The sequence below is a fragment of the Oncorhynchus gorbuscha genome, linkage group LG11, assembly GCF_021184085.1.
Source record: "Oncorhynchus gorbuscha isolate QuinsamMale2020 ecotype Even-year linkage group LG11, OgorEven_v1.0, whole genome shotgun sequence".
Lineage (NCBI taxonomy): Eukaryota > Metazoa > Chordata > Actinopteri > Salmoniformes > Salmonidae > Oncorhynchus > Oncorhynchus gorbuscha.
The window spans coordinates 67,885,241-67,898,244 of record NC_060183.1 but is presented as its reverse complement, the minus strand read 5'-3'; the positions used below and the strand labels follow the sequence as shown (position 1 = coordinate 67,898,244).

The 13,004-nt window shown below is 43.1% G+C and overlaps 1 protein-coding gene and 1 non-coding gene across 2 annotated transcripts; both read right to left on the bottom strand.

Moving 5' to 3' along the window:
• Positions 1-2: 2 nt before the first annotated feature.
• On the bottom strand, positions 3-131 carry LOC123989648. Its single transcript, XR_006830603.1, has one exon. It is a non-coding gene; the product is annotated as a small nucleolar RNA SNORA17 (small nucleolar RNA).
• A 10,201-nt stretch (positions 132-10,332) lies between these two features.
• On the bottom strand, positions 10,333-12,989 carry LOC124049152 (28S ribosomal protein S2, mitochondrial-like). Its single transcript, XM_046370526.1, is given in 5 exon segments — positions 10,333-11,691; positions 12,179-12,269; positions 12,272-12,307; positions 12,447-12,560; positions 12,837-12,989. Coding segments are annotated over 5 exon segments (819 nt in total). The 5' UTR covers positions 12,862-12,989; the 3' UTR covers positions 10,333-11,138.
• Between the last annotated feature and the right edge of the window lie 15 nt (positions 12,990-13,004).

The following is a 13,004-nucleotide window of genomic DNA, read 5'->3' as shown; positions in this document are numbered from 1 at the left end:
GTGGCCAAAAGCTATGATCATTTCAAGTACCCACCGTTCTGGGTCCTCAGCATATAAATATCTTTCACTCTCCGCCCCTCATCACACAGGCTCAACATGTAAAGTCAGACTGCAACGCCTCGAGGGGCGGATTGGTCAGAGACCAATACACTTAGCCAGTACGTTACCCAGTGAGGAGTGTAATGACCATGGCTTATGGCTTGGTCATCCCCCACTACGACCACAGTCGCTACTGCTGCACCTCCAGACTGCTCTTCATCTGAAATTAACATCCAAAAGACTATAGGTTAGGTTTGAAGAGCCACAAGGAAACGGATTAAGGCAACAAAGTCAAAAGTACATAAAGTAGTTAGTCCAAGTACATTGCTGCTAGTTCTACAGCATCCATTTTACACCAAGATGAACCATTCTTTGATTAGACTGGTTGGCTGACAATGTCACAAATTACGTAGGTGTCGATGTGGCCTGAAGGCTTGATTCTAACATGTCAGATAGCTATCAACAATGACAAGAAGCTGCCATGTGGGGAATCGTAGGTGACACATCTCAGCTAGTTCTCTTGTTGAGACCATGTCTTGTTTAGAGGAATTTTCACAGATTTCATGTCAATGTTAATATGGCTCAAATTTTCTAGCCGGCCAACAACTTTCAATGTATTTGAGACAAGTGCTCATTTTGTATTTGTATTTATTATGGATCAGCTACTCTTCTTGGGGTTCAGCAAAATGAAGACAGTTTACACAATCTTAAAAACATTACAATACATTCACAGATTTCACAACACACTGTGTGCCCTCAGGCCCCTAACTCCAACACTACCACATATCTACAGTACTAAATCCATGTGTATGTATACTGCGTATTTTATTGTGTGTGTGTTTCTGTGTGTTTGTTTGTGTGTGAGTGTGTGCATGTGTCTGTGCTAATGTGTGTGTTGCTTCACAGTCCCCGCTGTTCCATAAGGTGTTTTTTAATCTGTTTTTTAAATCAAATTTTACTTGATGTGGAATAGAGTTCCGTGTAGTCATGGCTCTATGTAGTACTGTGTGCCTCCCATAGTCTGTTCCGCACTTGGGGACTGTGAAGAGACCTCTTGTGGCATTGTGCAGATGTATTTATGTTTTCAATAAACATTGAGACGAAAGTTCAAATGTTGTCAATCATCTAAGCCAAACCCATGTGTTTTACCCCATAGTTGACACACATCGGTTGTTGCTAAATAACCAGTCTATAGGTTAAACATACCCTGTCCTTCTGGTGAGGGTCAGGGTTTATCTGGCCCAGTTCCGTACCCGCTGGACAGGGCAGTAGAGCCATCATGTGTCAGTTTGTCTGCCCGGTCAATGCACAACCGTGGCACTGGTACCACAGTTACATCTGAAGGGAGGAATAAACCCAGAGACTATTGTTCTTACCAGTTCCAGAAGAAACAGTTAGAACCCATGAACCGTTATTACAGGCCCCAGACATACCATTCAAAACAACCTTGTGAGCATGCATTTGTATGTGGCTGCGCAGGTCTCAGATAATGTGCATGATTTCTCATCACAGACCTATATATTTCATGCAGACTGAATTAAGGCCACCCGTTGCTTACTATTAGGTGTGCACACCATTCTTTCAGGGAGGAACGACAGGCTGTTATTTTCCTGTTTCATCAGCTTGGCCAGTGGGACCCAAATGATCATGGTGGTAGAGAAAATAGATCATTTGAGAAATGACTGACATGGATACCAGTAATTATTTACCCTCAACATTTTATATACACTGACCAAAAATAGAAACGCAATAATTAAGATTTTACGGAGTTAGTTCATATAAGGAAATCAGTAAATTGAAATAAATTAAATTGATCAATTAGGGCCTAACCTATATATTTCACATGACTGAGAATATAAATGTATCAGATTGATCACAGATAGCGTCAATAAAAGGTGGGGCGTGGATCAGAAAACCAGTCAGTATCTGTTGTGACCATTTGCCTGATGCAGCGTGACATCTTCGCATTGAGTTGATCTGTTGATTGTGGCCTGTTCAATGTTCTCCCACTTTTCAATTGTTTTGTGAAGTTACTGGGTATTGGCAGGAACTGGAACGTACTGTCGTACACATTGATCCAGAGCATCATAAAAATGCTCAATGGGTGCCATGTATGGTGAGTATGCAGGCCATGGAAGACCTGGGACATGTTCAGCTTACAGGAATTGTGTACAGATCCTTGCAAAATGGGGCTGTGCATTATCATGCTGAAACATGAGGTGATGGCGGGGGATGAATGGCACTACAATGGGCCTCAGGATCTCAAGATACAGTGCCTTGCGAAAGTATTCGGCCCCCTTGAACTTTGCGACCTTTTGCCACATTTCAAGCTTCAAACATAAAGATATAAAACTGTATTTTTTTGTGAAGAATCAACAAGTGGGACACAATCATGAAGTGGAACGACATTTATTGGATATTTCAAACTTTTTTAACAAATCAAAAACTGAAAAATTGGGCATGCAAAATTATTCAGCCCCTTTACTTTCAGTGCAGCAAACTCTCCAGAAGTTCAGTGAGGATCTCTCGATAATCCAATGTTGACCTAAATGACTAATGATGATAAATACAATCCACCTGTGTGTAATCAAGTCCCCGTATAAATGCACCTGTAATGTGATAGTCTCAGAGGTCCGTTAAAAGCGCAGAGAGCATCATGAAGAACAAGGAACACACCAGGCAGGTCCGAGATACTGTTGTGAAGAAGTTTAAAGCCAGATTTGGATACAAAAAGATTTCCCAAGCTTTAAACATCCCAAGGAGCATTGTGCAAGCGATAATATTGAAATGGAAGGAGTATCAGACCACTGCAAATCTACCAAGACCTGGCCGTCCCTCTAAACTTTCAGCTCATACAAGGAGAAGACTGATCAGAGATGCAGCCAAGGGGCCCATGATCACTCTGGATGAACTGCAGAGATCTACAGCTGTGGTGGGAGACTGTCCATAGGACAACAATCAGTCGTATATTGCACAAATCTGGCCTTTATGGAAGAGTGGCAAGAAGAAAGCCATTTCTTAAAGATATCCATAAAAAGTGTTGTTTAAAGTTTGCCACAAGCCACCTGGGAGACACACCAAACATGTGGAAGAAGGTGCTCTGGTCAGATGAAACCAAAATTGAACTTTTTGGCAACAATGCAAAACGTTATGTTTGGCATAAAAGAAACACCCTGAACACCCCATCCCCACTGTCAAACATGGTGGTGGCAGCATCATGGTTTGGGCCTGCTTTTCTTCAGCAGGGACAGGGAAGATGGTTAAAATTGATGGGAAGATGGATGGAGCCAAATACAGGACCATTCTGGAAGAAAACCTGATGGAGTCTGCAAAAGACCTGAGACTGGGACGGAGATTTGTCTTCCAACAAGACAATGATCCAAAACATAAAGCAACATCTACAATGGAATGGTTCAAAAATAAACATATCCAGGTGTTAGAATGGCCAAGTCAATGTCCAGACCTGAATCCAATCGAGAATCTGTGGAAAGAACTGAAAACTGCTGTTCACAAATGCTCTCCATCCAACCTCACTGAGCTCGAGCTGTTTTGCAAGGAGGAATGGGAAAAAATGCAAAACTGATAGAGACATACCCCAAGCGACTTACCACTGTAATCGCAGCAAAAGCTGGCGCTACAAAGTATTAACTTAAGGGGGCTGAATAATTTTGCACGCCCAATTTTTCAGTTTTTGATTTGTTCAAAATGTTTGAAATATCCAATAAATGTTGTTCCACTTCATTATTGTGTCCCACTTGTTGTTGATTCTTCACAAAGAAATACAGTTTTATATCTTTATGTTTGAAGCCTGAAATGTGGCAAAAGGTCGCAAAGTTCAAGGTGGCCGAATACTTTCGCAAGGCACTGTATCTGTGCATTCAAATTGCCATCGATAAAATTAATTTGGATGTTGTCCATAGCTTATGCCAGCCCAAACCACATCATGCTCACACAACACCATACACCTTGTCTGCCATCTACCCGGGATTCATCCGTGAAGAGCACAATTCTCCAGTGTGCCAGTGACCATCGAAGGTGAACATTTGCCCACGGCGCCAAATTGCAGTCAGGTCAGGACCCCGGTGACGTTGATGAGCACACAGATGAGCTTCCCCGAGACGGTTTCTGACAGTTTGTGCAGAAATTCTTTGGTTGTGCAAACCCAGTGTCATCAGCTGTCCAAGTGGCTGGTCTCAGACAATCCTGCAGGTGATGTGGAGGTCCTGGGCTGGCTTAGTTACATTTAGTCTGTGGTTGTGAGGCAGGTTGGAGGTACTGCCAAATTCTCCAAAACAACATTTGAAGCGGCTTATGGCAGAGAAATTAACATTCAGTTCTCTGGCAACAGCTCTCATGGACATTCCTGCAGTCAGCATGCCAATTGTACGCTCACTCAACTTCAGACATCTGTGGCATTGGGTTGTGACAAAACTGTACATTTTAGAGTGGTCTTGTCCCCAGCACAAGGTGCACCTGTAATGATTGTGCAGTTTAATCAGCTTCTTGATGCCACACTTGTAAGGTGGATGGATTATCTTAGCAAAGGAGAAATGCTCACTAACAGGGATGTAAACAAATTTGGCAAATGAGAGGAATACATTTTGTGCGTGTAGAACATTTCTGGGATCTTTTATTTCAGCTCATGAAACCAACACTTTGCATTTATATTTGTTGGCAATTTGAATGCACAGAGAAACCAAGACAATATTATCGCAAGGCCCATTGTTGCCAGGTTCTGTACACAATTCCTGGAAGCTGAAAATGTCTAATTTCTTCCATGACTTGCATACTCAGACATGTCACCCATTGTGCATGTTTGGGATGCTCTGGATTAAAATGACAGAGTTCCAATTCCAGCCACTTCACACAGCCATTGAAGAGTGGGGCAACATTCCACAGGTGGATCAACTCCATGCTAAGGAAAGGTGTCAGGCTGCATGAAGCCAATTGTGGTCACACCAGATACTGACTTGTTTTCTTAGGCTGCATCACATCCGGCCGTGATTGGGAGTCCCATAGGGTGGCGCACAATTGGCCCAGCGTCCTCCGGGATTGGCCGGGGTAGGCCGTCATTGGAAATAAGAATTTGATCTTAACTGACTTGCCTAGTTAAATAAAGGTTAAATAAAAAATAAAAATACATTCTTATCCACGCCCCTACTTTTTAAAAAGGTATCTGTGAAATGTTTACTGACAAGCCCTTAACCAACAATGTGGTTTTAAGAAACTAAACCCCCAAAAATAAGAGATAAGAATAACAAATTATTAAAAACAAGCAGTATAACAATAGTTGGGATGTATACGGTACAGAGTCAATGTGCGGGGGCACTGGTGTTGAGGTAATTGAGGTAATATGTGCATGTAGGTAGAGTTATTAAAGTGACTATGCATAGATAATAACAGAGAGTAGCAGCAGCGTTCCAGCTGTTCAGGAGTCTTATGGCTTGGGGGTAGAAGCTATTTAGGAGCCTCTTGGACCTAGACTTGGCACTGTCTATGACTAAGGTGGCTGGAGTCTTTGACATATTTTAGGGCCTTCCTCTGACACTGCCTGGTATAGAGGTCCTGGATGGCAGGAAGCTTGGCCCTGGTGATGTACTGGGCCATACGCACTACCCTCTGTAGTACCTTGCGGTCGGATGCAGAGCAGTTGCCATACCAGGCAGTGATGCAACCCGTCAGGATGCTCTCGATGGTTGTTAAGGGATTTTTATGAATAATGACTAAATTATGTATACATTTCAATCAGAACTATGACTAAACAGAATACTACTATGTTACTGTATGGATGTATGTATCTTATTATAATCATAATACTGAATGTAATGTGTGTAGTTTTCGTCCAGAATTAGAAGGACTGTCTGTTCCTTGTTAGAAACAAATGGAGCTATCGTAAGACTGGCTGGAATGCTGTGTTCCTTACAGGACATCCTGTCTCTACACAGGGAGAGGAGAGACCTTGGGCTAGTAGTAGATTATTTAACAGCTGGTGGACAATGTGGGAAGGCTTGTGAACTGTACTGCCATTGTATCGGAGTGGAGGAAGGACAGAATAAAACCTATGATGTCATTTTTAGTATATAACCTGTTGTAAATTGTACCATGATCAGTACTCTCGAGAATAAACTCTATTGATTGATTTTGAAACTGGTCTCTGTCCATTTTATGCAAAATAAGTATGTTACAAATCCTTAGAAATGGGCAGAGTGTTTTAATTGAATTGGTTGATAAACATATAGGAATCAAATTCTTTTAACAATGGTGCAGCTGTAAAACCTTTTGAAGATCTGGGGACCCATGCCAAATCTTTTCAGTCTCCTGAGCGGGAATAGGTTTTGTTTCACGACTTTCTTGGTGTGCTTCGACCATGTTAGTTTGCTGGTGATCTGGACGCCAAGGAACTTGAAGCTCTCAACCTGCTCCACTACAGCCCTGTTGATGAGAATGGGGGTGTGCTCGGTCCTCCTTTTCCTGTAGTCCACAATCATCTCCTTTGTCTTGATCACGTTGAGGGAGATTGTGCTTGCACCTCACGGCCAGGTCTCTGACCTCCTCCCTATAAGCTGTCTCATCGTTGTCGGTGATCAGGCCTACCACTGTTGTGTCATCAGCAAACTTAATGATGATGTTGGAGTCGTGCCTGGCCATGCAGTCATGAGTGAACAGGGAGTACAGGAGGGGTGTAAGCACTCACCCCTGAGGGGCCACCGTGTTGAGAATCAGCGTGGCAGATGTTTTGTTACCTACCCTTACCACGTGGGGGCGGCCCGTCAGGAAGTCCAGGATCCAGTTGCAGAGGGATGTGTTTAGTTCCAGGATCCTTAGCTTACTGATGAGCTTTGAGGACACTATGGTGTTGAATGCTGAGCTGTAGTCAATGAATAGCATTCTCACATAGGTGTTCCTTTTGTCCAGGTGTGCAAGGTCAGTGTGGAGTGCAATAGAGATGGTGTCATCTGTGGATCTGTTGGGGCAGTATGCAAATTGGAGTGGGTCTAGGATTTCTGGGATAATGGTGTTTATGTGAGCCATGACCAGCCAGCCTTCCAAAGCATTTCATGGCTACAGACGTGGGTGCTACGTGTAGGTAGTCATTAAGGCAGGTTACCTGTTCTTGGGCACAAGGACTATGATGGTCTGCTTGAAACATGTTGGTATTACAGACTCAGACAGGGAGAGGTTGAAAATGTCAGTGAAGACACTTGCCAGTTGTTCAGCGCATCTTCGCAGTACATGTCCTGGTAATCTATCTGGCCCTGCGGCCTTGTGAATGTTGACCTGTTTAAAGGTCTTTCTCACATCGGCTGAAGGGGGGCGTGATCACGCAGTTGTCCCGAACAGCTGATGCCCTCATGCATGTTTCAGTCTTATTTCTCTTTAAGCGAGCATAGAAATTATTTAGCTTGTCTGGTAGGCTTGTGTCACTGGGCAGCTCTTGGCTGTGCTTCCCTTTGTAGTCTGTAATAGTTTGCAGGCCCTGACAAATCAGACGAGTGTCGGAGCTGGTGTAGTACGATTCGATCTTAGTCCTGTATTGGCGCTATGTTATGCACGGCCACACAGTCGTGGGTGAAGAGGGAGTACAGGAGGGGACTAAGCACCACTCCTTGAGGGGCTCCCGTGTTGAGGTTCAGCAAGGCAGATATTTTATGCCTACCCTCAACACATGGGGGTGGCCCGTTTGGAAGTCCAGGATCCAGTTACAGAGGGAGGTGTTCAGTCCCAGGGAGCTTAGCTTAGTGATGATCTTTGAGGGCACTATGGTGTTGAATGCTGAGCTATAGTCAATGAACAGCATTCTCACGTAGTTGTTCCTTTTGTCCAAGTGAGAAGGGGCAGTGAGTGCAATAGTGATTGCGTCATCTGTGGATCTTTTGGGGCAGTATGCGAGTTGGAGAGAGGCCAGGGTCTCTGGGATGATGGTGTTAATGTGAGCCATAGATTCGGGGCAATAGTCATTTAGACAGGTTAACTTGGCGTTCTTGGGCACAGGGACTATGGTGGTCTGCTTGACATATGTAGGTATTACAGACTGGGCCAGGGAGAGGTTGAAATGTAATTGAAGACACTTGCCAGCTGATCAGCGCATGCTCTGAATACGCTTCCTGGTAATACATCTGGCCCTGGGGCCTTGTGAATGTTAACCTGTTTAAAGGTTTTACATTGGCTACGGACAGCGTGATCACACAGTTGTTTGGTTTGTGTCATAGGGCAGCTCGTGGCTGGATTTCCTTTTGTAATCCGTGATAGTTTGCAAGCCCTGCCACATCCAACAAGCATCAGAGCCAGTGTAGTAGGCTTTGATCTTAGTCCTGTATTGATGCTTTGCCTGTTTGATGGTTCATCAGAGTGCGTAGCGGCATTTCTTATAAGTGTCCGGATTTGTGTCCCGTTCCTTGAAAGCATCAACTCTATAGCCTTTAGCTCAGTGCGGATGTTGCCTGTATTCCATGGTTTCTTGTTGGAATATATACGTAAGGTCACTGTGGGGACGACTTGGTCGATGTGCTTATTAATAAAACTGGTGACTGATGTGGTAAACTCCTCAATGTCATCGGATAAATCCCAGAACATATTCCAGTCTGTGCAAGCAAAACAGTTTAGCATCCACTTCATCGCACCACTTCCGAATTGAGTGTGTCACTGGTACTTCCTGTTTGAGTTATTGCTTGTAAACATTCTTCAGGATCGGTGGGTCCCCTGTGGGATGGTTAATGTGATTAGCATGCAGTTCTAAGTAACAAGAACATTTCCCAGGACAGAGACATATCTGGTATTGACAGAAAGCTTAAATTATTGTTAATCTAACTGCACTGTCCAATTTACAGTAGCTATTACAGTGAAATAATATCATGCTATTGTTTGAGGAGAGTGCACAGTTCTGAACATGAAAAGTTATTAATAAACAAATTAGGCATATTTGGGCAGTCTTGATACAAGATTTTGAACAGAAATGCAATTGTTCATTGGATCAGTCTAAAAATTTGCACATACACTGCTAAATTGCACCTTGGCTGGAATAATACATTAAGGCCTTTCTCTTGCATTTCAAAGACGATGGTACCAAAAAAACAAATAAAATGGGTTAGTTTTTTCTTTGTATTATCTTTTACCAGATCTAATGTGTTATATTCTTCTACATTCCTTTCACATTTCCACAAACGTCAGTGTTTCCTTTCAAATGGTACCAAGAATATGCATATCCTTGCTTCAGTGCCTGAGCTACAGGCAGTTAGATTTGGGTATGTCATTTTAGGCGGAAATTGAAAAAAAGAGTCAGATCCTTACTTGAGATGGAGTCAGGAGTATAGGGTTATGGTCAGATTTGCCAAATGGATAGCGAGGGAAAGCTTTATATGCGTGTGTGGAGTAAAGATTATTTTGTTTTTTACCACTAGTTGTACAGGTGGCATGCTGGTAGAAATTAGGTAAAACGGATTTAAGTTTTCCTGTATTAAAATCACTGCCAACTAGGAGCGCATTTTCTTGTTGGCTTATGGCGCTATACAGATCGTTGAGTGCAGTCTTAGTGCCAGCATCGGTTTGTGGTGATCAGTATACAACTACGAAAAATATTGATGAAAACTCTCTTGGTAAATAGTATGGTCTACAGCTTATCGTGAGATATTCTAACTCAGGCGAGCAGAACCTCAAGATTGTGCACCAGCTGTTGTTAACAGACACACACCTCTGCTCTTGAGTTTACGAGACACTGACGTTCTGTCCTGCCGATGCATAGAAAAAAACAGCTAGATTCATATTAACCATGTCCTTGTTCAGCCAAGACTCCACGAAGCATAGGATGTTACAATAGGACATTCTCAAACGGAGCCTGTCTCATTTGTTCTCCAGTGATTGTACAATCGCCAATAGAACAGGGGGTAGAGGTAGTTTCATCAGGCTGCCCCCACATCTCTGTCTTTTCCTCTTCCGGGTGTCGGGGATTAGGACCTGGTCCAGGGTGAGCAGTATGTCTTGAGCGGCCAAACCGGTCATATGAAACAATGGCAGAAACAATGTACAAAATAAAAAGTTAAGATCAGCGGAAAATAGTATAATTGGTCAGGAACCCATAAAACAGCCACTATACATGCCAGTGCCATTTTGTATTTTATTGCTACAATGATAAGGATGTTAGATGAATTCAGACATTGATTTTATATGACTGGGAACACTAAGATTTTAGCCCAGTATTACAATTCAAGGAAATAGTTGGAATGTCGAAAACGCACGAGACCACACATATTTAGTGAAAAGAAAGTTTACCTAATAAATAGTATGAGTGCATTCATGTCATTTGATACAGAAATAGCTTCTTTTTTATTTTATTTGACCAGACAATGTCAAGCTGAATGTTAGAAATAATCTGGAAACATGATCAGTGTGATGGAGCAAACACTGCAATTACATACTTTGTAAACCTCAGTTTCTTCAGATAAATCTAGACAAAGAGCAATAACTCTGTACAAATGCACCAAATCTGTTGCTGAAAAACAGTGCTTCATATAGCATTTTAGCAGTAGTCCTTGGCCATATTTGACTATATATATATTTTCTACCTTTAACTAGGCAAGTCAGTTAAGAACAAATTCTAATTTACAATGATAGGCCTAGGAACAGTGGGTTAACTGTCTTGTTCAGAACTACAGATGTTTACCTTGTCAGTTCGGGGATTTGATCAAGCAACCTTTCGGTTACTGGCCCAACACTAACCACTAGGCTACCTGCCGCACCTAAATGAATGCTTTACCCACCCTTGGCATAGATCCCTAATCTGACATGAACATAATATTTTTTTATTTCTTAATTCCATTATTTTACTTTGAGATGTGTGTTTTGCTGTGAACTATTAGATACTACCGCACTGTTGGCGCTAGGAACACAAACATTTCGATACACCTGACCAATAATGATATTTGTTATGTTGTTGTAAACATTGAAATGGAACACTTGCTTTCAAATACTACACTTGATCTTAACCAAAAGGCAGAGGTTTTACCTATCATTTCAGATCAGGGTTAACTTCAAGGGAGTAAAATTTAATAAGGCATTTTCAAATCACTCAAAAAGGGTCCCTTCATTAATTCCACCAGTGCCTCTCACGAGGAACCCTGTGTGAGGCCCGCTGGTGATAGACCCTGCAGCAGCTCCATCTGCCTCCTTTTGTCCTTGGCCCTGTTGATGGTCATCTTGAAGAGGCGGCAGTACAGCTCCATTGCGGCTGGTGTGTCATCATTCCCAGGCACCGGGTATGTCACCAGGCTGGGGTTGCAGTTAGAGTCCACCACACCCACCGTGGGTATATTCATCTTGGCTGCATCGCGGACCCCCACATGCTGCTGGAAGACGTTGTTGAGAGTTGAGAGAAAGACGATGAGGTCAGGCAGCCTGACCCCCGGGCCGTACTGGATTGGGGCATTGGTGAGCAGACCACCCTGCCAGTAGCGTGTGTGGGCATATTCTCCACAGTCCCCTGCCGTGCTCTCCACCACGTGGCCGAACTGTCGGCGGCGGGAGACGAAGAGGATGATGCCGCCGCGGTAGGCGATGTGGGCGGTGAAGTTCAGGGCACTCTGGAGGTGCGCCATTGTCTGGTCCAGGTCGATGATGTCCTGGCCCAGACGACTGCCGAACAGATAGGGCTCCATCAGTCTAGTAGAGAGGGATGAAGGGAGAGAGAATCAAGATCAATGTTTATTTGACAATGTGCTCCTGTTCATACCTACAGTATGCGGTCTGTTTCTGTATATGAAATCTGCAAGGCATGTTTTGGGATGGCAGGTAGCCTAGCAGTTAAGAGCGTTGGGCCAGGAACCGAAAGGTTGCTGGATCGAATCCCTGAGCTGACAAGTTATAAATAGGTCCTTCTGCCCCAGAACAAGGCAGTTAACCCACTGTTCCCTGGTAGGCCGTCATTGTAAAATAAGAATTTGTTCTTAAGTTCTTAACTGACTTGCCTAGTTAAATAAAAAGGGTTAATAAAAACATATGTATATGTTTTAATGTTGCCCTATGAAGATAATCCAGCTGGTTTTATTTTACTCTGATGCAAGAGTAAAGTAAATATGGTAGATAAGGTCAATATGAACCACAATGAGAACATAACTGTCAAATGAACTATGAAAATCAGCCATCCAACCTGTGTCTGCAGCCTTTCTTGTGTCCAAGGTGCACTCTGGCATCAAATAGATCTTTTAAGGAGAAGAGTTCTGACAAGCGAAAGAAATCTGGCGTTTCAAAGGCAAGTTCTGGATCTTGTCAGTGACAGCTATTAAAAAAAAAGATAATATCGAGAAATGGTTAGTTCTTTGTGATTGTAGAGAAGCTTTATGAATTCGTGTTAAATATCCATAGCATGAAGTACTGCAAGACAGCTAACTGTACGTGTCACTTACAACTCGGCCTACCCGTGCTGTCAGTTTGCAAAGGGAGTGTTTTGACTGCGGTAGCAGTCGCATAGAGAGGTCCACTACAGGAGTATCCGGCTGCAACAATCCGGGGCTGGCGGAACCCGCACAAACCTACAAGACACCCACCAGCAGTCAGTTAGCTAGCAGTCAGACGATAAAGACAGCAGCTAACTACAACATATAAAACATTACATTGTAACGTTGGCCATCCAACTTGATGCTACTGCTAGCTAACGTTAGCAATGGTTGTGTAATTGAATTGTCAATTAAAAACGAGGATACAGTACAGTCTTTGTAGTCTTGCAAGGTAGCAAAAGAGATGCTAAATATAGTTCATGTCATAACCAAAATATATGAATTGATTGTATAATGTAAATAAAAATGTACCTTTGGTAAGAACTCCAGCTGCCATGCTTGCTCGTGCTGTCCCCTCCCACTGAAGGTCAAAGAAATATGCGACTGGTAGTTGAAGTCCATTGGATGTCTCGTACGCACTAGATCACGTGTCAATAATTTCCTTTGGACCACAACTCCCATGAGCACGCATGTAGTTGA